Below are 27,175 nucleotides of genomic sequence, written 5' to 3'. Positions count from 1 at the left end.
ACTCACATTTTTTTTCAATATTCAGGATAATTGATATCTATAAATGGTATCATTTTGATTAATAAAAATTAACAATGTCTTTTTGTGTGAAGGGATTAAATTTAAATGATACTTAATAACCTGTGAATTAATTAGAATAAGAGCTACAAAGTTCCTAAGGTATATGCAAACATTTACTTTGTACATGTACAATATAGCAGATCAAGATATCTATTATGTGTCTCTAAACGTGAATGAACTCATTAATGTTTTAATGAGGAATAAACATCACTATTTTGTGATTTTTATTAAAAAAACAGATGTAAATAGTCTATGTCATTTGTAAAACTGAACACAGGAAGTACACACACTTTCAAAGCATACTGTGAAAATACTATACATAGAATTTCAAATCGCCGCATACAATCATTAGTTTATTTCCTTAACTTTAATTCCCTAATGGTCTGGTGCTTGCATTTTCTCATTAAAGATATGCACGAAGCTTTTGAAATATACCCATGCTATCCTCCAAAAATGGAGGATAATTTCACCCACAATGCAAAGTGACTTTCCATATATGATAAAAATCAGCAGCCATCTTGAAATTGAGCTATCCTCCAAAAACGGAGGTTGCCTAGACCTGGGTAGGCCTACTTACAATTGACTTAGAAAATACATATTAATCTTACCTTTCAAATTCGAAGTGTAGGAGATTAGTTTTTGTAGTAAATGGTGATCACTTCCGTCCTGTTTTATGCAATCCAATAGCATCTGATGTCCATTGCCAAAAATCTCGGTGAAGGCGTTTACCGTCTTTGACATCTTTAGCAGCATGCACATGTACAAGGGCAGATTAACAGTTTTAAGCGTATTTATATCGACTATTTTTGGGAACGGCCGATCCCGACTGCATTATATAATAACAGAGACATAAATAACATTTATGTCTCTGATAATACGATAAAACGGCGCCTAGCGCCCAAACTACGAGGTGTGTTAGCCTAGTCCAGATCCTTATGGGTACGGGTGTCACCTGACGGAATGATCATCCGGTCTCAAAAGGGGCGATAATTAGGCACCAATTTCTGGCGTCATAGCCCTGAGTTGACCCTATCACACGGGTTCCATTAAAGGGTCTCTATACAGGGCTCCTAGCACCCAAACTATATAGGAGGTGTGCCATCTAGCCGAGACCGGATCCTCGGGTTTGGGTGTCCCCTGACGTAATCCGGTCCCAAAAGGTACGATTTAGGCACCAATTTCTGGCGCCAGGGCGCTGAGGACTTTGTCCCTATCATACAGGTTCCATACATTGTACATTAAGATAGGGTCTCTACACGCCTCTGCTCGTCGGAGATTTTCGGAGACAGTCGAGCGTCTGGTTGAACGAGACTATTGTAATCGTATAGTGGTTTTAACTTTAATTTATACCAGGAGTTCCATGATATTCTTACGTCTATAGTCGCTTAAGTTAAGTCAATCTCAAATCCGTCTGTTTTCTAAGTCTAAATCCAAATCTCCATAATAATGTAAAGATTCTAGAAATTTATATCAACGCTCAATCACTCTGTCAGATATATACGTTTACTTCAAATTAACGAGTACCTTTATTCCAATTTCAATGTAAACGAAAACAAGTGTTATGGATCCATATATTTATTAATGAACAAATGTTATATACACAAATATACAGTTATACAAACTTCCCTTTATCACCATCCTTAGCAAGTCACAACGTAAATGTAAGCCTGCCTTAAAGTTAATTTAAAGTCCAAGATACCCAAACCTAATACAAACCCACTTAGCACGGACTAAATGCCTAGCATGCTGCACATTGGAAATTTTCGGGACGATAAACAAAACACTTAGCGAGGCAATGAACGAGACGAGAAACGGAGACTGGGGCCCACCCATCTACCCGGGGAAGTGAGTTGACACAAACCTTAGAGAAGATTCCACGTCAACTGCCGGACTAAGGCAAATCCTGACTTTATATACACCGCGCTCTGGGGGTGTGTTTCTCTTAACCAATCAGAACGACTATATGTATTTATAACTCGAACCAGTTTTCCCCCACATCATTATGAATAACACAGACACTTTCCGAATGATACTTAAACAAATACAACCAATCATATTTATCGTTACGTTTTGCATAAGCTATAGACGAACATGTACTTGACATGTGACCATGCTAAATATAATCCTATCACACTATAATGGCAGAGACGTCGGAGATTTGGGTGCAAAACACAGTTTTATACGTAACGTTAAAAGGACGTTTTAAAATGAGGCACAAGCAAAACTGACCCTTATAAAATCAGATTGTAAAAACATGTGTATCTATACATCAATAGAAAGATAAAATTGTGAATTTTGAAAATATTTAAAAAATTATGCAAATGTAATTCAATGCTAGAACTTAACGTGAGGAAAATAGACAAAAGAATGCCTCCAAATGCAGTACACCGATGCATTTTAGGCTCCCCCAGCTAACAACAGAATGCAAATAAATAAACCATTTCTTATTTTTGTGCATTTTCAAGAAAAAAGCCTTGGGCATCGTGTTATAATGTCATCAGGTATGTTATCAGTCGCCAGCTTTTGAAAGAGCTACATTACCAGCTAAAATATTCATGAAATTCTGCACACGTAAAATCCAGATGGTTTTTTAGGTACCCCCCTTTAATTTAAAGTTTAACAAAATTAATCTTTTAAAATTTTCTACACACTTTTTTCATGTATTTGAAAGATAAACCTCTATATTATGCAACTGAGAATTAAAAAAAATAGTTTTTATATATCAAAAAACAAGAAAATCCCTACCCATCATGTTTTAATTTTCCCTGAAAAAAAAAACCCGTCGATTTTATACGAAGCTGTGTTTAGCTACCTGAAAGGAAATACAATATTTTTGTATGCCACTTTTTAATGCTTTGGTGCAAAGAGGAGAATATTACAAACATTTTGGTATGCAAAAAGTTGAATTTATTGAAAAATGGCCGAGAAATTGTCATTTAGGTACGATATTTTAAAATACAAAGATATACCTTTCGAACACGACTGGTGCAGTTCAAAATTCAAAACTGACTTTCCACTTACTAATTTTACTCTTTTTAATGAATTGAACATAACAAATGGTGCTGCGCATTTGGTACTGACGACACACAAGTTATCCACCCCCCCCCCCCCTCCCCCGTCAAATAGAATTTCAGAATTTCCAATACTCTATCATACAATTGTCTATTTGAATTATGCACACATGTGTAATGATTTCACATAAAATTTTGTTGAATAATAGAGCAGCTCAAAAGTCCATAACTGGATATACTCATTTTAACACATAAAACATAATTAAATATAAATAACAAATCTCCATTGCTACAAACAAGTCGCGCATTGCTTTGTCTGATGATATGTTGCCATTATTCCCGCAGTGTAGGATATAAAGCTTTTGAGAATCTGGAACACGACTTCGCTATACTGTATTTGGTACATATCCAATTACGCCTGATCAATTCAGTCCCTATAAGCTTAAACAAATACCCCCCCCCCCCCCCATCTCTGCTATCTTATGGTGATTGTCTTTATTAGTGTTCCTCTATACACCGTTCTCTATTTGAGAAACAACGTGGAAGCAAAGATGCTAAAGCATATGTTACAGGTCTAAATATCCCTGTATATTAAGCCTCATGGATGCACAAATCGGTTTTGTAGCCAACACTAGTGAAAAAATACAATTTTTAAAAGTTGGAAATAGTTGGCTTAAATTTTGTTATAATACCTTAAAATAGAAATCTATGCATGATGAAATCCAAAAGGGGTCATTATTATACTTAGATCATTTTCTTTATTATCAAATTTCATAATGCGTAGATTTCGAGATTCCTTTGTAAGCATTGTCGTTTTATTTTTGTCCCAATTTGTCTTTCATGCAACTTAAATAATGGCAGTTATCGCATCTATGGTTAAAAACAATTTAAAGAGGAATTTCTTTATCTGATTAAAAAAACTTTTGACCAGGAGCAAATATATGACTATCATGCATTTAACATATCAATAATAGTTAATAATTAATAATATATAAACGATGGAAACTAAACGACCTTTATTCACAATACCGTGTAATTATTAATCGAATGAAAACTCATTCACACACATCCAACACATAAAAAATCAACCTGAAAGGCAATTTTAGGGTTTTTTAATCACAAATTCACTTTCAATTTATGCGTAGGATGATGGTTTCGACGTATTCAATAGCAATTCCTCTATTTTCTTTTGATATCAAATTTTATAAAGTGTTTACCACTTATTTTCAATAACGAACAACAACTCAACTCAATTTAACAATCACAGTTATATAGCTATTCATTATGAGTAGATCTAGAGTCATTTATAATTATTACACCTAGAAATGAAACACGTGTTTTATCATAAGTGAATTCAATATAATCATACCAAAAATTATTATACTTTTTATTTATTCCATGAAGCACAAAAATATTAATAATAGATTTTTAAGAGCTTTTCTGCCACCAATATCTACAAATATCAAACATGTAATAGATGACATACAAAAGAGATCGATTGAACATCTTATTGAACTAAAAGACAAAGCGTAGATACCGGTATTCTATAGAGGAAACAATGACATACAAATTAATGTCATCTAATGCAGATGTTCGTTTTTAATGAAAAACAATTTATTACCTTAAACTTGAACGTGAAGAACTCATAAGATAATCTAATATTACTTTTTGTGGACATGAAACCTTGAACAAGGAGCCAAAATGGTTCATAAGGAGTTTTCGATCCATTTTTTACAAAGAAAGATAACCGATAAACATTTATTTAGCTAATAAACTGTTACTTTCGAAATAGATTTTAAGTTTGTTGATTTATCCTTTATTGTTATTCAGTGTTAGTTGTAGGTTTCTGGTTAACCCATATGGAGCCTCATTTTATCGGATATTAGATTCTCCTTTCTAAATTGGTTATTTTATTTTTTTGATAGGACCTTTTTAGCATGAAATTTTGCCACTTTAGAGACAGCGCACGATTTTTTCAGAGACAAGATTTGAACCATGTACTTGCATTATGCCCTGTAATTTTTCATATCATTATTTAAGAGGACAGACGATGTTCCGGTTGTCTACGACTTTGGAGTGGACGAGGGCTCGACACTGACTTATTACCGGAAATGGTAACGAAGCAAAGTACTGTGATGCAGTGATGTAGTGGCGTGGATGCGCGGAGACGTGGTGATGCAGTGACGTTGAAACGAGGTGGCACACTGGAGACGTGGTAAAATTGGGTGTCCAACTCATGTGTACACATTGTGTATTTAAGCAATGAGAGAGTGTATATTTTTTGTATTCATGCAAATAGTTTTATTGTATATACATGTATAAAAAAAACAAACAAATATATTCAGTTTTAACTGATCAGAAATGTGTTATCGTTACAGCTGCCTTGGTAAGTTCCTAGGACAGAAGAGCTAACCAACTTCGAGCGTCTGATTCTGAATTCCTTTAGAATCATTTTATAGCTCTTTAAAGTTTAATTCATGGTTCTAATATCACCTTTTATCTTCATAAATATTTTTTTTTATTCTTGAATAACTTATTGATCTTTCTCTATCAAAGCTTTGTCTTTTTTTTTTTTTTTTTATAATTTCATCTGTTTTAAAACAGAGAAAATGAATCTTTGCAATCACTTTCGTTTACTGAATATACTGTAAACTATGCGGACATTCTTGATATTTCCAGTTCTATGGATTAATCAAAATATTGGTACGTTGCAAAACATTTATTAAGAATTTCATTTTCAAAATTATATTTCATAGGTTTGTGTACTTCTAATGTTCTTTTCAATATTTGATATTTATAATAAATATTAACTTGGCTGAAAGCTAACCTAGCGTTTTTTTAAAAAAACATTTTGTGTGATTCCAATAGAATCTTGATGTTTGAAAATTGAAAATAAAAAATCAAGCCTTTTGAGAATATTGCAAGAAAAAAATTGGCTTTTAACTCATCTCATAATATTAAATAATATTAACAGGAGGGTCGTTTTATATATTAAAATAGTCTTTTTAACCTAATATTAAATCATTAAATCTTTATAAAATTTTTCTAGAAGTTCGTACAAAACTCCCTTAACCTGAAAGAAGAATTGTCTTTATGATGTGAAATGAAACTGAAAAATATTATATATGTCATATCAATTTGAGGTTTGATCCGTACAGTATGCCTTTCATTTGTCTTTTTGGATAATTATCAATGTCCTGTCTGCTAAACTGTTAATGACAAAATATTAGAGAAAAGTGTGGTAAAAACAAATGATCACTTCTAAGATAAAAAAAAAATATTTTGCAGAAAATCTGAAAATTATATTTTTCTATGAGATATCTCTATAATAGATAAATATCTCACTCAATTTTCAACAATTATTCGTATGAAATTTTATAACCGATGTTTAATGCGAATGCATGGAATATTAAGGTTATTAAATGAAACATTGGAGTTAAATAGAATTTTTATTTTATTTTAGATGCACTATTAATTGAATCCACACCAAGCTATGTGAGTGAGTGGAACTCGATGACCGCAAACTCGAACACCTCCAGAGTGACTCTCAGACATGGCCTTCTAGAGGACCCTGCCTATGTCAAGGTCGAGGCACGGACGAAGAATGGGTTTAAATTTCCCGCGTTTGGGTCGGCTCAGCAGGACGATGATGATTCTAGAGCTATTTATGGGGGTGTTGTGTTTGTCTACGACAGTACTCACATCGATATATTCGTTCCACATTATAGTAACGACGGGGCGTCAAGAAGCAAATGGGCAGCAGTTTATACAGGTGAACGGTTGAGCGTATTTACAAGTGCTTTTATGCTAACCCTGATTTCGAGAACAAAGTAGATGCAAATCTGTACTTAGCCACTTTACTTCTAAACGATAATCTGGCATAGCCACAACAATCAACTGATTCAGTAAGTGTTATATAAACTGGGTATTATCAAAATATTTCAAGTTAAATGTTCATTTAAATCCTTCTCCAAGCCATTTTTCTTTAAGGTTCTTCCATTATGTATATGTTCAGTTACAGATCACTTTGGTAAAAAATAAATCTACGTTTGTGTAAATCCCAAACTTAAAGCCCCTCTCAAAGAGCATATTTTATTAAAAGCGTTTTGCCACAAAGGACTGTTAAAATATATGATCAGGTTATGTAAAAAAAAAATGAGATTGATCTGCGCATACCTAATGTTTTAATTGGTTGATGTGATTAATTCATGTAAGCAATTGAAATTTCGGAAGTAAACAAAGAATCGATCATGCTTTTTCTTCCTCGAAATTTTTCTATCATCTTGCATGAATCCTTCTGAAATTTTATAATGCCCCGGATAATTTTTACATGGATCTTCCTGGCCTGGACTTTGTCATTTTGTGTTTCTTCATCAATTTTCTGTAAATTCTTCTCAAGGGCGCTTCTTTGACAATAGAAAAACTGTCACTTGGCCCCGCTACTTTGTCTGAGGTTTGCATTTCTCTGGTAAAACTGGTGGGTTTTTCTCCCGGTGAGTTCTTTCAGCTTCTTGATCCACTTCCTCAAATGAGAAATCACCAGGATGGATCTTCCTGCCAATTCTCTTAAACATTAACTTTTCCCGATGAAGACTTTCCAAATGAAAAGTTCCACTCTGTGGTACCTCATCTGAACCTTTTATTTTTCGACTAGGGTGTGATCTCTTCATATGCCGCACTAGTTCAGTCTCCTTGTTGAAATCTTTATCACAGATATAACATAAGAACGTCAACTTGTATGGTTTTACAGAGGCCAGTGAGATAACAATTTGAACTTTTATATAGTTCTAGATTGTGCTCTAATCCTTGAACATACATTCTTTTTCTAAAACCATCTATGGGGTATTTATAGCTCTCTAAGAATTCCAAACCAAGGCTCCTATCAACTATCGCAATTGCTACCACAACCTTACAGTATAATTTCTGAGTATCAAGTTCAGCTTTCACGATTCTCTGTGCAAAGTTCATCTTAACAGGTTTAATTATTTCAGCATGCAATCTATCTGATGGAATAGTAATTGTAGCACAAGTGTCTAACAATAAGTTGCATTTACCATTGCATTTATAAACAACCCAGATTCCTTGATTTCTTGGGCACTCTTCATGAAATTGTACAAGAGACAAAAAAATAATTACCATACAGATGGTTTGAATGCTTTGTCTGATCTTTTGCTTACTTTCAGCCTGTTTGTTTTCACGAATCAGCCCTCCATCGTATGGTCTTTTCTTCCACAGTCGTGACATTTGAAGGAAGTTTCATTCTCTTTTTAGTTGAAACTACATTGTTGTAAGAAGAACGGTTTCAATACTTGTTAGTTAATTTCCAGTAAACGGTGCATCGTATATGTTAACGCAATAAGTCTGGCTAATAGACTAACTTGAGGTATTCAATTTGTTTGCACTCCAAGTTGTATTATAGGACAGACGATATCCAATAATAAGCATTCAGACAGAGATTTGTTATAAAAAGTGAAAACAAACTTCAGAATTTCGGTAAATTTGGGTAGTTTGTTAGATGACTTTTTTGTAGTTGACTTTTTTTTTCAAGTTTTTCATCTGTTTCCTCGACCTTGTGTGATTAATCTTTATGATCTGTTCTACGTGTATTATGCTTTTTTAATCCCTTTCACGTGAACAACAAATACACAGTACTATGTTTCTCTTTAAAGACACAAAAATATTGATATGTGAAAGTATATTAATTCACGTAAGAAGTTTTATATTTGCATGTAAAGGAAACGACCATAAATGGATTGGTCCCCGAAACATTTACCGGTTGTTTGAGACAATCACAGTACAGGCAAAGGCTTGGAGATCACGTGACCTTCCCCCGATCACCTGGAAGAGTCAAGCAATTAATGTTTCTATAAGTAAGTTTATTTATAAACCGTAAATTGCATGTCCTCTCTGGACCTTTGCTTTAGTGGGTGGTATCTGGTAAATAGTATAGAACATACAGTATAAGAGTTTTCATTGTGAAATAATTCTGTACACAGATGGAATTATAATTGTGGAAGCATAAAGAAATGCCAAAAACAGTTAATAGCCATGTTTGATCTCTTGTATGTTTGATTCTTGAAAAAATCATTTTCACTGTTCATTTAGAGAATATTTGCTATATCTAACTTTCATTATGTTGAACCTACACAAATTTGTCTGAGTTTGATTTTCATTTAAAGTTTAATCAACTTCCATGGAATTTGATATCACTTTCTGCAATTTCATGTTTTATAAATAAATCTAATACGTAAAGTGCTGATCTCAGTATCATGAGTATAATCAACATTGAACCTTCCACCTTGCTCTATGTATTTGGAGATAAAAAAAAAAGAGCGATTTGAAAGGTTTATACAAGCAACATATTATTTTTTTTTTAAATATTATATATGGAATTTCAATTTTTTGTGACAATTTCTGTTTTCAAACACAAAAAGGAATAAATTCTTTTGAGTTGTTTGATGCCGTTCAGAAAATAACTATTATACAAATATGGACTCAATGTAGGTCAATATGCATTTATAATGACCCAGGATGACGATATTGACCGAAGATACATGGAGGATATCGACCGAGGGCACTCTCGGCCTCAGAGTTGTTTACTATTTCTTTCAAATCTTCCTCACTAAAACTCGCAAACCTGCGAACTTTCGTATTCGACGCCATATTTGACTGAAGCGAAAGTGAAAACGAGACAGCTCGTGAGAGTCAATATTCGCTTTCAGCGGTCATTATAAAAAAAATAATGACTTCGTATTGACCAATCAGATTACCGGATTTCACAAAAGTATATAATATTGGAATATAGTTTCATTATTTTTTATTCGGTTATGATATTGTTCATCTACACTTAATTTAAAAATGTTAAAAATTCCGCATCTTGTGTACTTTATATCAGAAAATTTTATTTTAAATAATTCATAAGAATATGACAGCTTACGGAAAATAATTGGTAAGCATACAATTAGGGGGGGGGGCAAATCAACAGAGAGATGTCTTAAATAATAAACATAAATCCATGATATATACGTTTCCAACAACTTTACTTCAGCAGTGTTTATTTCGTATTGTTATATATTCTATAAAAACTGCAATAATCACTTGATAAGTGACTCGGTGTCCTGTCTCCTCATAAGAAAACTGCAGTTGACCTTGATATACACACAGGCGGTTACTTTACATTCTTATGTTTAATTTGTCCTGCATGACACGCAACAGACATGATAGTAGCTGAGAATCGGTTTATAAATCAAAGTACTGAAAGTACTGACACGAGTTGATGCTTCAGAAATCAGATATTTATTGCCCCTTTTCTGCTCTCAATAAGCAGAACTTGAAATAAATAATAAATATAGTATATAGGTATCTTATTATACTAGGCCACAACATATCAAAGATAAAAAATCATGAATCGTGAAAGATCATTTTTTAAATTATATAGAGTAGCATATCTAAATATTCTTTAAATTGACTTCGACAGAACATTTAAAATTTCATTTTTCCTTTTTCTTTATGTTCAGAATGGTTAATTTGGGTATTTTTAATGTCTTGCCAAAATTTTAAAGTCATATATTAAGTTAGAAGCACGATAAAGAGTTTTTATTTCTTTGTTCTGTAAACAATACCCGAATCTTGTTATTGTTTACATATGTGTAATGTTCGTATGAATTTCCATCAAATGATGCTGTCTTCTGTTGACAATCTTAATATTATATAGAGGGATGTTCGGCCATCTTGTTCATTTGAGGGTCAAAATGTTAACATATATTGAACTGGTTTGTTTTTGCCCAAAACTGACTAAAACAGTTGTCATAACATAGAAAGACAATAAATATGAGTTTTATTTATTGTTTAGTCTGCATATTACGCATACAAAAACAGGAAAACAGCACAACACCTTTTTTAAAGCTACATGATCCGATTTTATATCAAATTTTGTGTACGCCTTTAAACGATGGTTATGCTAAGTATGTGTATAATAACAGACATTGCGGTAGTTTTCCCGGTCAATTAAGCCATATTTCAATGAACAAAAATATACATTAGTTTTTTTAACAAAACAAACGTCATAAAAAGGGTATCACGTTATTTCGCCTCATATTTAAATTCGCCCCTGAAGTCGAGGTGGGGATGATTGTATTACGACTTTGACATCGAGTGTTAATGTGAGTTGTGGCAAAACAGAAATAAGATAATTGGTTTGTATGGATAATAATTAGACCATGCAGCTTTAAACAGGTGGTTTGTATTGTTATGTCGATCAACACAAATAATGTTAAGTTCATTCAATCGGCCACATTTAACTAATGTTATATATAGCTTTCTCATAATTAAATTTACGTATATAGTTACCTTCTATACCGGTACCTTATTATTAGTTAGAGGGTTGCTATATATTTTTTATTATGAAAAAAATGTATAACGTCTGTGCCTGTGATTTATTGTATCTACTTCACTGAGAGCAAACCGTCAATATGATCAAATGATGGTTTCTTTTTCTGTCATTCCTTAAATTATTATACTTCTTTTCAGAACCTTCTTCCATTTTTACATTACATTTCAAACCATTTTTACAAAACTACATTGACACAAGATTTTAAAGGGTTTCATAAATCACATGCACGTGACGTTTTAAACTTTTCTCTTTAAAATTCTTTTTTTTTCATTCAGAGAAAAAAGGTGCCTGTGTTATATCTAAACAATAAAATGCTTTCTTTGGTGATTCATGGGGGATATGAAGGTGGCGACATAGCAGAAAAAAGACATTACCCTCGTTAGCGGGTTATATAAATTTTTTCTGCAATGATCGCTACCTTCATAACCCACATGAATCATCAAAGACCCATTTTATTGTTTTTATTTACATCTTTTTAACAAATCAATAAATTGATTGTAAAAAGTAAGTAAAATTCACAAAATTACTATTAATGTACATCAGTACGTTAGCTAAAAGAAACACCCAAATCCTCTCCATGATTATATTCCGTGCAGTCCGTGATTTTTCTTAGGTTGCTGCATAGTTTTTGACCAATCGATAAACGGGGCTTGTAGATTTCCGTCTTGTTGTTTTTATTATATAGCATTTAAAGTTATTCCACATTGATAAATAAATATAATATACTAATATAAAATTCAAATCATTACACCAAAAAGCAAAAAAAAAACCCAAAAAAAACAAAAATGACAAAATTCTACTAATGTCCAAAATGCACACCATTAACTTACAAACTATCATTCTATATACTGGGTAAAATAGTTTGCCTCTGTTTATCAAACCGATTTGTAAAAAAAAATCCATGTTTATGATACTATTTCTTAATCAACGCTGCTCAAAACACAGTAAGTACCACGCTAATTGCGTGGACCCTGAGGTCCACGCAGAAAATATATAAGCGAGGTTAAACCGGATGCTATGGGGAAAATTCAGCCTGCGCATGAGCTAGCCTGGTTCCTGTGCGTAATGGGTAGCTCAGGGAACCAGGCTAGCAAACGTTTATCTGAATCGGGATTCCGTGCCATATGCACACATAAGTTCAAAGGCGCTGTAATTGTAAAGTTGTCGGTTAAAAGTACAGAAACAAAGTATTCCTTTTAAAGAAATGATTGGCATGTGATATGACTTATCGGTATTATGAAATAAGTTAATGTTATGCCGAAACTACAATATGCATCAAATAGCATAATTTGCAATGTTTTGTTGTTTTACGAATACACATGTAACTTTCTTTACTTTTATAGTAGGCGAGGCTAGAGAACTTCCCGATTAAATTTTTTTTAAGTATGATTGAATAATTATGTCACTGTATAAAAGTTTAAATCTCAAGAAATATGCTTCAAAATATGAAAATTTTAATTTACGCAAAGCTGTAACTGCATAGTTAACAAAGTAGTGCGAATCGTAATGTGTGTGCAAATAGTAGAACTCACCAAATGCCTGATATTATACATGCAAGCTTCATTCATAGATAGATCATAATCATTTTAGAAGTATGAGTCCTTTCAATTCTGAGATAAAAAGCCAGGGCTATACATACATGTATACGTAATACAACGTACAAATTTAGTGGTTAAAAGCAGAGGGCTAGAGTCGGTGGAATCTCTGATAATCGTAAGGCTTTCACGTTTTCATGGAAACACATGCAAATGGTCCACGTATTGTAGTCCTTTTTTAAAGGACAGCAACTTGTCTATTTATAATCTATGACGTATATAAGCAGGCGCGCAGTTCCCGATGTGCATGTTGCAGGGCCACACTGACCTTGAACTCGACGAAAGATCAAACCACATAGACCCCCCCCCCCCCAGCTCTTGATTATTTTCAACTCTTGTGCTTCAACTCTTTGTTTTGTCATTCTAAAATCATTTCACGTTTGATAAAGCGTAAGTAATGAAACGCATTCATGATCTTCAACTCTTGTGTGGGGAAAACGTTAAACGTCCACCACTGAGCTGAGCTCATCTGCATAAAAGCGATTACAGCGCGGGTATCACTGAAGTTTCATGTACATACGTCAAATTTAATTATAGCGACATTTTTATCAGTCTATTAAAATGTTCTTAGTTATGAAGAAACATACTTGATATGTTTTATACAATTTATTTATGGCAACAATAATGTATCCTTAGTATATGAAATGTGTCAGAAGATTTCCTTGAACCTATATTCTTGTGCGGATTGATATCAATTAACAAAAAGAAAATCATGATTTTTTGTTGATTAAAATACGATGACAACAAATTTTACCTCCGATAAAAGAAGTCATTCTTTCATGATTCATATCATTGCATTTTGATAATTGATGTATTAGTCTGACCATCAATACGAAAATGTGATTTAACCCAGTGATGGGAAACCCCTTTGCAGTGACTATACTGAGTTGATATACATCAACTCGTAAAAACGTAAACTGTCCATAGTTATGTTATACGAGTATAACATAGGTAGAAAAAATTGGAAATTATTTATTGCCTTTTTCATAAGGATTATTTTACGCTTCGGCTGGTTTTCTTGCAGATGGATGTTTAAATGAATCACTGAAACATTCGTTAAATAGACATCCTGACTTTATTGTGGTACAAGTACGAACCAGAGAGGGGATATTCCAGGGACAAGGTTAGACTTCAGTTATTAATATATGTATGTATATGTGCATGTATTCAATCCTTTTTACCATAAACAAAATTAATACATTTGAAAAGTACGGAAAATAAAGAAATCAAAATGTATATTTTCAATGTTCTTTGACATGGTTTGTATATTAATAAAAATCTAAAGTATAGTCGGATCTATATTGATATTAAAGGTCTGCGTTTGCACTAGAAAAAGGTCATCATGTATTCATTTGGTATTTTTTATTTGTATGGCCATTGTAGGAAAAATGTGATTAAAGAAATGTAACTGTATTATCTTCTTTGACCGGATAAACGAATCTAATTGACTTGAATCTTAACATACATACTGAGCATTATCGGGATTATTAGGGTGGGCTGGTGTCTCTAAAACTGTCATCATATTTTCTCAGAATGTATTTTTTAGCAATAGGGTGCTGATACATGCAGAAAAACAATATATTAATAATATATTTTTACTTTCATTGTACTATATTGCGATGTCAACAATAAAATGCAAATAAATTCTAGCATAATTTATTAATTACCTTAAGAATTATGAAGTATGTAATGGAATACTGTCGTGATCATTTATCAATGTTGAGTACCGAAAGCACAAAGAAAACTAAACCAAAATCACATTTCTCTAATGACAAATATAATTTGTAATTTTACTTCCTCTGATTTTTATTTCTTTTTACTTAAAGTACAAAAGGGTATTGATAACGTCCTTTTTGTTTTATATAAATACAGGTTTATCATCCCTAGTCTTTTCGACAAGGAGGTATCTTCACTTTGGGGGATTACTCTATGGAACAAATGAGTCCCATGTACAGCTGTGGTCGGCTTGTAACGTCAATGGAATTTTGAAACGTACCTAAGATTATCCTTTTCTTTGTTGTCTTAGTAATGAATATCTTTTCACTTCGGTATGAGAATAAAAAAAAATCACAAGATTAAAGCGTTAAACAAATATTCATTGTTGGTTTTAAACCAGTTTGAACATATGTTTCTGTACATCTTTACCATACGAGTACCACTATGATAGTTCCATGCTTTATAAGCAGTGATTTTGCTTCAAATTGCTTGTGGAAACACATTTTCCGTATTATTTCATTATTTATTTATTAGCTTTTTGGAGCATAATTGCTACAATCTTATCACTGGAATCTCAAACTGGAAATGTATGCAAAATACTGAAAGATTTCCACAAAACAAACAAAAACATTGGTTTGATAGAACTATTGAGTATTATCTATACTGCTTAAACGTACAGGCATTTTTTATTGTAAAGAAACGTATTATTAGCAGGACACATAACTCGCAATTCTGACATAACTTTGAAATTCACATTTACGTAAACATTCGGTACGTGTCATGTTTTGTTAACAGTACTGTTGTTAAACGTACTGGTTGTTTTTGTTTAAACATACTTGCTAGTTCGTTATAAAGAGTGTCCAGATGAATAGTCTATGATACGACACCATTTATCATGTACGATGCATAAAGTTACACTTCTTTGATTCTAAGTGTACGTTGAGAGCATTAAAAAAGCTGTTACTTTATTATTACAACCATACAAATTTCTTGTAAAAACTGACATGCATTTTTATTTACTTTTTTGCTCTTAAATTTTCCTGATATGTTTATTTTTATTCTTTTAAGATTACGGTTTGTTATGTGTTGATGATGGATGGGGGGAACGACAGTTATCTCTTCGCACTCGCAAGTTACGGTCACCGCATGGACCTTTTATAGAAATGGGTCTGGCTTAAGGAAGACTCTGGCAGACATTGACGCAGAGGACCACTTGGTTCTTGTTGCTGATAACTTAACAGCATACACTTTTGTTAACGTTCAGGTATGGCTTTTAAGGAAATTAATTATCCTCAAAAGGGAATCTCGTTCAAAACAAAAAGGATATTAATTCGTGAAGAGGTGCTGCTTTGATGAACAGAAACAAAATTAAAAAAAAAAAAATTTTAAAGAAGCTTGGATCAGCCAATGGAACAGTGTTTTATGTTATTATTGTAAGATCAAACTTAAGCAAATCCTGACAAATCAAAAGCGTGAAGTCACTTTGATCCTTCCGCCCTTTCTTAATCTCTTAAAGTGTACTTTATATGGTTTACCAGGTCACTATTACCAGGACTTTTAAAAAATTGACTTTAAACGCATATGTAATATTTTAATTATCAGCAGCGTCGCTCGCCGCATTCAGAAACACTGCCTAGTATCTATGATGGAAATTGAGAATAACAATTTTTTTAAAAGAAATCCAATGTGAGGTATATGAACGGAATAAAACGATAGCAGTCGTTACTAAAATAATTATATCATATCCATTCGCGGGTTATCTATTTACATAGCGACATTCGTTATAGTAATACCGGCATTTACATGGAAGGCTCTTTCACAATTGGCTCACGAGCATTAGTACGAGCGTTTTACACCGTCTTGTGTACTCGGAAGAGCGATGCACGATTTTTAAAGATCGTAAAATAAATCTCAGCTGTTTATGCGTGTGATGTGCGACCATGAGACTGTTGCTCAACGTGTCTTATGTAATCTTACAACGGTTTACTATCATTGAAAGATTTATCGGTTTCAGTGTCCATGCTTTGCCGTTAGTATGCACTAGTTCTAAACAGAATTATTTTCGCCCCGTGATATTTTCGCTTCGGTTTTGTCTCGTTTTGAATTCGCTCCAACAATGTTGCGGTAAAAGAGAGAAAGTTTAAGACGTTGGAATTTGACAAGTCTTAATTCGCTTACTGACAAAAAGAGCGAAAAGAGCGAAAATTAAACGAAGGCGAATAGTTCCCTTATACAGTGTACACTGTATCATAAAGCATATCTGCTTCAGGCCACAATCAATCTTGATTTTAACTGTTGCTCTTGTCATCTTCTTGAGCGGTATGTTGTCTTGCATTCAATTGTTTCTACTGAAGAGTGTCGGATACGGGCGGTATATATATCCCTTCCGACTCATATGAGCATTCGTAAGATGAAACGCATGACCGGACGAGCGCCGCTCGTCCTATCGCATTTGCGCACATTTAATCGTCCGATCATCTGGTTTTATTTTATCGCATCATATTTCATTTTACAACAGCAAAATATATCGCAAGATTTAATGCATTTACATCGCACAACGGTCGCTGAATCGCGTGGGTTTCGTACGAATACTTTTTGGAATGCGATTATTTTGGCAACAATTCACGAATATTTTTTCGCCTCTGCAAGTGAGCCAATTTTGAAATTCGTTTAAGTAACACACATTAATTCAAAATGTTAAACTATTCTCTGACTAAATGTAATGTTAGACTAGTGTTCGAAATAATGTTATGTTTAACATGTCTTTAAACTGGCAAAATATGTAAAATTGAAATGTTATTTACTAACCATTGTTTTTCTTCGTTGAAAACAAGATTCACGTGCAAAATGGTACAAGCAGAGGTTTCCGGTTTGATGGGGTCGGGTCTGTGATGAATGAAGCTGAACCATACGGGGGACTCGTGTACGGTTACAACGACTCTGTGGTTGCTATCTGGGTACCCACCTCTTTAAAACGAAACAGCGGAAATGCGGCTGTTTTTATGTTGGGAAGAATTTGGGGGGCAGGCTTCAATGAAGAGAAGACAAACAACGTGGAAATAATCTTCAATGTTATGGATATATTGAGTAAATACAAAGTGAATCATAATTTTCTACATTATAAATCGCAAATTATCTCAGAGCACAAAACAATAAATTATTTGTTTTGTTTTTTTTTGATTTTGTATATGGTATATTGAGCAATATACAATTGTGATACATGTATGACGGAATTGCCTTCTATCGATTTTATTTCAGACTGCATGTCGATTTTTTCTCTCGTTAGTGCCTGTCTGTTTGCTAGAAGTGAAAACTACAACAACAAGCTTAGTTGCTTCATTCAGATACGACAAAATAAATGATTCAGTTTTAAAGTTTGCCGTTGGTGATGAAATCACCATGCACTATAACTATGGTTACAAAGCAGTGCATCCAAATTTTACCATGGTATGCAAGGATGAAAACAATGGTAGTTGGAGCCATGATCCCATAGAGTGTCATGGTATGTACTTAAACACTAGACATGGTACATTTCATCACAAGTAACTGCATTATCGCGTCAAGTATTGTTGGGATTTTTTTTCGGATAATTTTGATAAAATTTTTTAACTCTTTAAGCAGATTAACTACTGCAAACGTAATTGCAAATATGGATGTTCTTTTTTTCCATTAATTTGGTTTTTTTTGTGACCATTAGTTGAGTGTCCAAATCCAGAGGTGAATAACACCAATGTAATCACCATGGATAATTCGCCCGGTGGGTACGTAGTGAGCCTCACCTGCAAGGGCCGTCACAGACACATCTTGGGGATTTAGAACGCACGTGCAATAGGAATGGAAAGTGGACAGGTACACCACCTGTTTGTAAAGGTAATTTAATGCATTTAACTCAATTATTTTTTCATGATGGTACTTAGTATCATGCAATTGGTTGAAATTTAACTTACATAAGGTATCACCTCCTATTCGTTGATTTTTAGAATGCAAGTGCCCTTGTTCGGCCATAGGATCAATACCAATCAAGTCAAACGAAACAAAGAAACTTGAACAACGAATCAGAGAGCTACGATCTTTGTTGACCGTACAGAAAAACATGACTGCTAAAGCCAGACGACGAAAAGTATGTGCCTCCGACCCGCGACCATCTGCCCAAGGAGTAGGTTTAGTGATGGGGGTTGGGGTTTTGGTGGTTATAATTTCATCTATTGTTATCCTGGATCTGCCTTCTTTGATTTCTTCTTTCAAATAGTAAAATAAACTTTCTGCGTCAATTTGTTACACCGTTTTATTGAAGATCCACAAGGAGCCATTACGGTAGAATATATTTTTTCTTAATTATTCAGTTGTACGGTCACAACAATTGCCTTTTTTGCCGATTTAACAAGTGCTTGGACTTTAGGCAGTGTGTGTGTGTCAAACTCCAAATTGACAAGGTGGTGTCTATTCATGGTTACTAGAAGTAACTTTCAATCATTGGCTATAATACATGTAGATATGAATACATCAAATGAAATTTACGACACTTGTTTGACTTCATCTAGGGCTGTAAATTTATCTAGAAACAGCATCAATTTCACACAACAGAGCAGACCAGAATAAAAAGAAAAAGACATATTTAAAAGCCTGTTTTGATGAACGTACTACATTTTTACATCCAACCAAAAATTACAAGCGCTTGTTACCGGGGTTGTTTTAGTTTTGTCATTACACATGTATTGCTCTTATTGTTTTTTAGATTGTTGTGAATAAAAGGATATATTATTTTTTAACCGTATTGTTGGATTTCGCTGCCATCATCTACATACTGTATGCTGCATTGTGTTATATAATTCTAATATTAAGGTTCGTCCCTCCATTAATGGCATCTTTGTATTTTTATCTTCAATGTATCTTTTGGTAACGATATAAAGATACTTAAAATTGCTCTCTGAAAGTAATCAAGTTAACACATCGGGGACTCCGCCTCATCGACAAAAGAGTAACCGTTGGGGTTACACGGAACAGCTGATTTAATGACCTAGATCGTAATTCTCTCTGAAAGAAACGATCAGTGTAAATATTGAACTGTTAGTATAATAAAACTAAAGTTCTTGTTATCGTGAATGTTGAGAAAAAGTTTTAATTTTTACTATTATTACCATATTGGCCCCACCAAAAGGTCTGAATCCCTGATCCAGAGGCCATGAATTTCACAATTTTGGTACAGGGTTTTATAGATTTCCAAAACCATGCATGCATTCATATTTTCTGATATTTATGGCAGTAGAGAGGATTTTCTAAGCTTTTACACATTTTTTATATGTGGTAATATTGGCCCCACCCTAGGGCCTGAACCCCCGACCCAGGGAGCCAGGAATTCTACAATTTTGGTAGAGAGCTTTACGGACATTAAAACCAAACATTAATTTTTTTTCTCAAATATATAAGGGAATACAATTTTTTATATTAGTAAGATTTAGTACATTTGACAATGTGACCATATTGGACTTGAACCCCTGACCCAGGGACCATGTATTTCACAACTTAGGAAGAGGGTTGCATGGACATCATAATCATGCATTTGTTTAATTTTTTTCTCCCACGTGTGTGAGTAGAGACGAAGATTTTTTAAATGTTTGCCTTTTTGCATGCTTGGCCCTGACCACGAGTCATCAATTTCACAATTTAGACTCATCTTAAGAAATGTTTCAAATCAAATATGGTAGCAGTTGACTCAGTGGCAATTTTCAAGAAGTTAAAAATTGCTAACGGACGACGGACAACGGAGTAACCAATGACAATGAAAAGTAGTTTCACGATCATGAGAACTCTAGCATTTTTCAGCTCCGTTGCAATGCGATCGTTTTCAAAATGTAGACGTGATATTCCATTAAAAATTTATATCGTCATACAGAACGCATTGAAATGTTAAATAAACTAGCCCTTTGTGAAATAAAATGTCTTTAAACGGGCTCTAAAAGTTGTAAGTTTGTAATTTAATTATGCAGACCAAAAGTTGGTCATTATGAGCATTTATTGAAGTCATTATTTCATCTTAGCTTTCCGAGTATATAAAAGGAACAAAAAATTTGCCCATGTACAGGTTTAGCCATAACTGACTTGTATATGAGATGTGTCTATGTTTTCTAACAAACATTACACTTCATATTTTTTTCATTGCATTGTTGGGATATGTCTGGACTCCAAACATCTAAAACAGAATGCACAAATGTGTAAGAATAATTTATTACCAACAATGGTATACATATAAAATAATGTAAAAATATATATTGCATCAAAATAGCTGTCTTTGGCCTGCTGTAACAATGAGAATGGTCCCTATCTGGAAAAAATAAATAAAGGATGATGGGGGAAATAAAGTGTTTAAAGCTTGTTCTTTATTCTACTCTCTGATTCTTAGAGTATTGCACCAGCAGGCTGCCTTGGTATAAAGATAGAGAAACAACGCAAAATATTCAGTTCAAATTGTGGGCATGCATCTAATAAAATGTAATCTTTGCAACAATATCAAATTAAAACCAAATGCAGAGTCATGGTTTCTCTCAGTCTGGTGCTGTTTCTATACGCTATGGAATGTATATTCTCTTCTTGGCTTTGATGCGGCAGTGACAATATGAACACAAGAAACATTTCTCCCCACAGCTCTGGCAACAACAGATATGACAACAAGGTAGGAACAGAATGTTTGGGTCCTCAAGATAACACACCATACAGTGCTCCATCTCTACAAGAAAAACAGTCAAATTTAGCATATCAAGAAAAATGCGGTTATGAATTTACAATCATAATTCAAAATCGTCAAACACATCAAATTACCCTCTAAAATAAGTGGTTTTTAAGGTTTTTAATAGTTACTATTGCAGAAATATACTGTATACATGTCAAGGTTATTTTCGCCATGTGTTATTTCGCTTTTCTACACTTGCAAACGATTTTGCTTTGTCTTGAATTTGCCCAGACACAGTTGTACTAAAAGAGAAATAATTTTAAAAAATTGAATCTGCTTAGTTTTAAATTTGCCCGTTGACAACGAGAGCAAAAGAGGCAAAATAAAACAGGGGCGAATATTTCCCTGTTTACAGTGCATAAAACTGAATCAGATGAATAGGTAATTTACTTCTATAACAAAGTTTATCTTCATTTGTTTTCAGCCCAAATGAACCACAAAGGAAGGAATTTCACTGTTCATATCTTTTTAAATGTCTCTTGCAAAATTCATTTTAAGTTGGTAATTAAAATGTATCTAAAATATCATAATTTCAATCATTAAGTTTCATAAAAGAAAATTCATTCATACAGAAATTGCTCTTTATATATATATATATATATATATATATATATATATATATATATATATATATATATATATATATATATATATATATATAAAACATAGGTAATCACAGCTCACAGAGACGGGCCATCGTAATCACAGCTCAGCGAGACGGGCCATCGCCTTTATGAGGCATCATCTTTTTTTAAACACGTTTATCATTTTATATGAAAATCATTACAAATAATCTTGGATATTCATGGATACTGTTTTAACACACTATCATATATCTTATGCTAAAAATAGTTTGATAATTATATATGTTCATTTAATATGGTATTGTATGGTATTAACAAAATACTATATTGCATTTTATGATACTTAACAACACATATCATATAATAAGATATAATACTGTAATATATAATGATACAATATGATATTGTAATATAAAATATGCAATGTATCAAAATATGATATTATATTATATAATATGATATGGTATTGTATCATGTAACACATTATTTGATCATGTAATACAATATCATAATACATGATACATTATAGTATAATATGATGAAATATCATATCACATAATAAATAACGAAATTGTAACATATGATATTATACTGTATGATACAAAATGATATTATAATGTATGATATTGTATTTTATTGAATGATACAATATGATGCTATTATGACATATGATACAATATGATTTTATATCATAAGATCTAATAAAAAATGGTCCAATGTCTATATTAATAATGTTTTATAATACAAAATTATATAATACAATATTATATAATACAATATCATATCAATGATACAATATTACATATAACAATATCATATGATACAATTTCAAGTGATATATAATATATTATATAATACAATATCATATTTTACAGTATAGTATCATATGATACAATTTTATATATTATACAATATCATATCATATGATTTAACATGATATATTACAACATTTTATGAAACAATATCATGTGATACAATATATATTATAGAAAATCATATGAAACAATATTGTATCATAATATACAATACTATACATAACAATATCATAATATACAAAACAAGAGGCCAATTGGCCTTAACTGTCACCTGAGTAGCATATATCCAATACACAAACTTGTCATGGAGTCTCATATATGCATCTAATTAATTAGGTTTCATACTGGAGTAGAAAAATTTTAATTTGTAATGACAACCACATATAATTCAAAAAGAACTGTGAAACCTATAATTTTGGTGAAAAACTAAAAGATCTGGTCTACAAAATAATGAATTTAGTTTTCCTTTCAGGTGTGTGGGAGTAAAGAAGATAATTTTTTAACGTTATATGCATTAGCATCTATACATCCATTTTGGCCCTGCCCTAGAGTCAAAACCCATACCCCAGGGGACATGAAAATTAAAATTTCAGTAGAGGACTTCCTGGTAAACATAATTATTAGTCGGTTTTTTTATACAGATGTGTGAGAATAGAGAAGAAGATTTTTAAACATTATATGCATTAACACTTAATTGCCATACTGCCCCCCCCCCCCTCATGTCCTGAACCCCTGACCCAGGGGCCATGAATTTCACAATTTAGGTAAAGGAGATTGTGGATATCATAACCATGTATTCAGTTTTTTGCCAACATGTGTGGGAGAAGAGAAGAAGATTTTTTAAGATTTAAAACATTTTTACTATATGGCCATATTGGCCCCACCCTAGAGCATGAACACCTAACATAGGGGTCATGAATTTCACAATTTTAGTAGAGAGCCTCATGGACATCATAATCATGCATTTAGTTTTTAACAAATATATATGGGAGTAGAGAAGAAGATTTTTTAAGATTTAATACATTTTTACTATTTGGCCATATCGGCCCCACCCTAGAGCCTGAACCCCTGACCCAGGGGTCATGAATTTCACAATTAAAGTAGAGGGCTTCATGGACATCATAACCATGCATTTAGTTTTTAACAAATATATATGGGAGTAGAGAAGAAGATTTTCTAAGATTTAATACATTTTTACAATTTGGCCATATTGGCCCCACCCTAGGGCCTGAACCCCTGACGCAGGGGTCATGAATTTCACAATTTAGGTAAAGGGCTTAATGGACATCATAATCATGCATTTAGTATTTAACAAATATATATGAGAGTAGAGAAGAAGATTTTCTAAGATTTAATACATTTTTACTATTTGGCCATATTGGCCCCACCCTAGAGCCTGAACACCTGACCCAGGGGTAATGAATTTCACAATTAAGGTAGAGGGCTTCATGGACATCATAACCATGCATTTAGTTTTTAACAAATATATATGGGAGTAGAGAAGAAGATTTTCTAAGATTTAATACATTTTTACTATATGGCCATATTGGCCCCACCCTAGAGCCAGAACCCCTGACCCAGGGGCCATAAATTTCACAATTTTGATAGAGGGCCTCATGGACATCATAACCATGCATTTAGTTTTTAACAAATATATATGGGAGTAGAGAAGAAGATTTTCTAAGATTTAATACATTTTTACTATATGGCCATATTGGCCCCACCCTAGAGCCAGAACCCCTGACCCAGGGGCCATAAATTTCACAATTTTGATAGAGGGCCTCATGGACATCATAACCATGCATTCAGTTTTTTCATCACTTGTGTGGAAGTAGAGAAGAAGATTTTTGAAAATTTGGCTTTTTTTGCATATTTGGCCCCGCCCATGGCACCCCAGGGGTGGTAGAGCCATAAATTTCACAATTTAGATTCTTCTTACCATAGAGATGCTTCACACCAAAAATGGTAACGATTGGCCTGGTAGTTTTCAAGAAGAAGTTAAAAATGTAAAATTGTTAACGCACGACGCACGACGCACGACGACGGACGAAGACCAATTGCAATAGGTCACCTGAGTGACTCAGGTGACCTAAAAATTATATTGTATCATATAATTTTCTACAATATATGAAGTAATATTGAATCATATAAACAAGAGGCCCAGGGGCCACATCGCTCACCTGAGCAACAATTGCCTTAATTCTGATCAAATTAGCATTACAGTATCAAACTATCTTGACAACCAAGTACAGTAGATCTTGCTAAAAAAAAATTTGAAAATCTACCAATTTTTATCCAGCTCTTTCTTTTGGTAAATACCAAGCCCCTTTTGTTGTTGTACCTGTAAAAAGAGTTTTCTCTATTCCTATATACCCCCCCCCCCCCCATTTTGTGGCCCCACTTTTCTCTAGGGTATCATGGTTTCATCAAACTTATATCTGCATAACCTGTGCTTTCACACTAAGTACTGAGTTTTGGACCGAAAAACTTTCCCAGAATATTTTTAAAGATTTTCTCTATATATTCCTATGTAAAAATTCAAACCGCCATCACGGCCCCACCCTACCACTAGGGACTGTGATTTTGAATTTACACTCCCCGAGGATGCCTCTACACAAGTTAAAGCTTTTCTGGCCAAATGGTCTTTAAAAAGAAGATTTTTAAAGATTTTCTCTATATATTCCTATGTAAAAATTCATCCCCCACTGTGGCCTCACCATACCACTGGACTATTATTTTAACAAACTTGAATCTACAAGATTTGGAAATGCTCTCACTCAGATTCGGGCTTTCCTGGCCTAATAGTTTTGAGAAGAAGATTTTTTTTAGAGATTTTCTCTATGTATAAAAATGTATCCCCCATTGTGGCCCCACCCTACCCCAAAGGACCATGATTTGAACAAACTTGAATCTACATTATCTGAGGATGGTTACCCGCCAATTTGAGCTTTCTTGGTCATATAGTTTTTGAGAAGAAGATTTTTAAAGATTTTCTCTATATATTCCTATGTAAAACTTGATCCCCCATTGTGGCCCCACCATACCCCCAGGGACCATAATTTGAACAAACTTGAATCTACACTACCTGAGGATGCTTTCATTTAAATTTGAGCTTTTCTGGCCTAATAGTTTTTGAGAAGAAGAATTTTAATATATATTCCTATGTTAAACTTGATCCCCCCATTGTGGCCCCACCCTACCCCCAGGGACTATGATTTGAACAAATTTGAATCTACACTATCTGAGGATGCTTCCATTTTAATTTGATCTTTTCTGGCCTAATTGTTTTTGAGAAGATTTTTATAGATTTTCTCTATATATTCCTATGTAAAACTTGATCCCCCGATTTTGGCCCCACCCTACCCCCGGGGACCATGATTTGAACAAACTTGAATCTACACTATCTGACGATGCTTCCACTCAAATTTGAGCTTTCCTGGCCTAATAGTTTTTGAGAAGAAGATTTTTAAAGATTTTCTCTATATATTCCTATGTAAAACTTGATCCCCCAAATGTGGCCCCACCCTACCCCCGGTGACCATGATTTGAACAAACTTGAATCTACACTACCTGAGGATGCCTCCACACAAGTTTTAGCTTTTCAGGCCAAATAGTTTTTGAGAAGAAGATTTTTGAAAAATACCAACAAATTTTCAATAATTCTCAATTATCTCCCCTTTAAAGAGGGCGTGGCCCTTCATTTGAACAAACTTGAATCCCCTTCACCTAGTGGTGCTTTGTGCCAAATTTGGTTGAAATCTGCCCCGTGGTTCTTGAGAAGAAGATGAAAATGTGAAAAGTTAACAACGACAACAACGACAACGACAACGACGACAACGACAGACAACGGACAAATTGTGATCAGAAAAGCTCACTTGAGCCTTTGGCTCAGGTGAGCTAAAAAATAGTGTTTCACATCATACAATACTGCATCATAGGAATCATGTGATGTCATTTAGTACAAACACATTATCAAATAAGTTTGAATGAGATTTTTTTAGCATCCGTTACAGCTCTACATCTGAAGATACATTTGCAATTCATTTATACTATAGTAAAATCAACTATGCAAGATTGAAATAGTACTATTATCTATTAAATATGTACCTTGTTTCAAAAAACTAAACCTCATTCAGCATCAAAAACCTATGGCTCAGATTCAGCATTTATGCCTGTCAGGTGCATCAGTATCATAAGACGCACCATCCATGAAAGTCTGGTGAAGTTCATCTTCGCTAGCCAAGGGTTTTCGGTCCACTTTGCTCCCCATAAACC

At 33.5% G+C, this 27,175-nt stretch overlaps 1 protein-coding gene, 1 long non-coding RNA gene and 1 pseudogene across 3 annotated transcripts in view; 2 read left to right on the top strand and 1 right to left on the bottom strand.

The window, feature by feature from the left end:
• Nucleotides 1-5,725: 5,725 nt before the first annotated feature.
• Nucleotides 5,726-17,974, top strand: LOC128176842 (uncharacterized; annotated as a pseudogene).
• A 162-nt stretch (nt 17,975-18,136) lies between these two features.
• LOC128178455 (uncharacterized) lies at nt 18,137-19,244 on the top strand. Its single transcript, XR_008242956.1, has 3 exons — nt 18,137-18,276; nt 18,472-18,644; nt 18,755-19,244. It is a non-coding gene; the product is annotated as an uncharacterized LOC128178455 (long non-coding RNA).
• A 1,739-nt stretch (nt 19,245-20,983) lies between these two features.
• Nucleotides 20,984-27,175, bottom strand: part of LOC128175042 (E3 ubiquitin-protein ligase XIAP-like) — a 79,803-nt gene continuing 73,611 nt past the window's right edge. Inside the window, exon 5 of one of the 2 annotated variants that reach the window (XM_052840427.1) lies at nt 20,984-21,498. In XM_052840427.1, coding sequence (XP_052696387.1) covers nt 21,341-21,498 — 158 coding nt within the window. In that variant the 3' untranslated portion in view covers nt 20,984-21,340. The remainder of the gene's footprint in view (nt 21,499-27,175) is intronic. The other variant, XR_008242628.1, reaches the window with a different exon arrangement.

Source organism: Crassostrea angulata, chromosome 3 (genome assembly GCF_025612915.1).
Source record: "Crassostrea angulata isolate pt1a10 chromosome 3, ASM2561291v2, whole genome shotgun sequence".
NCBI lineage: Eukaryota > Metazoa > Mollusca > Bivalvia > Ostreida > Ostreidae > Magallana > Magallana angulata.
The sequence above is the reverse complement of the archived record's forward strand: the minus strand, read 5'-3'. Positions and strand labels throughout refer to the sequence as shown.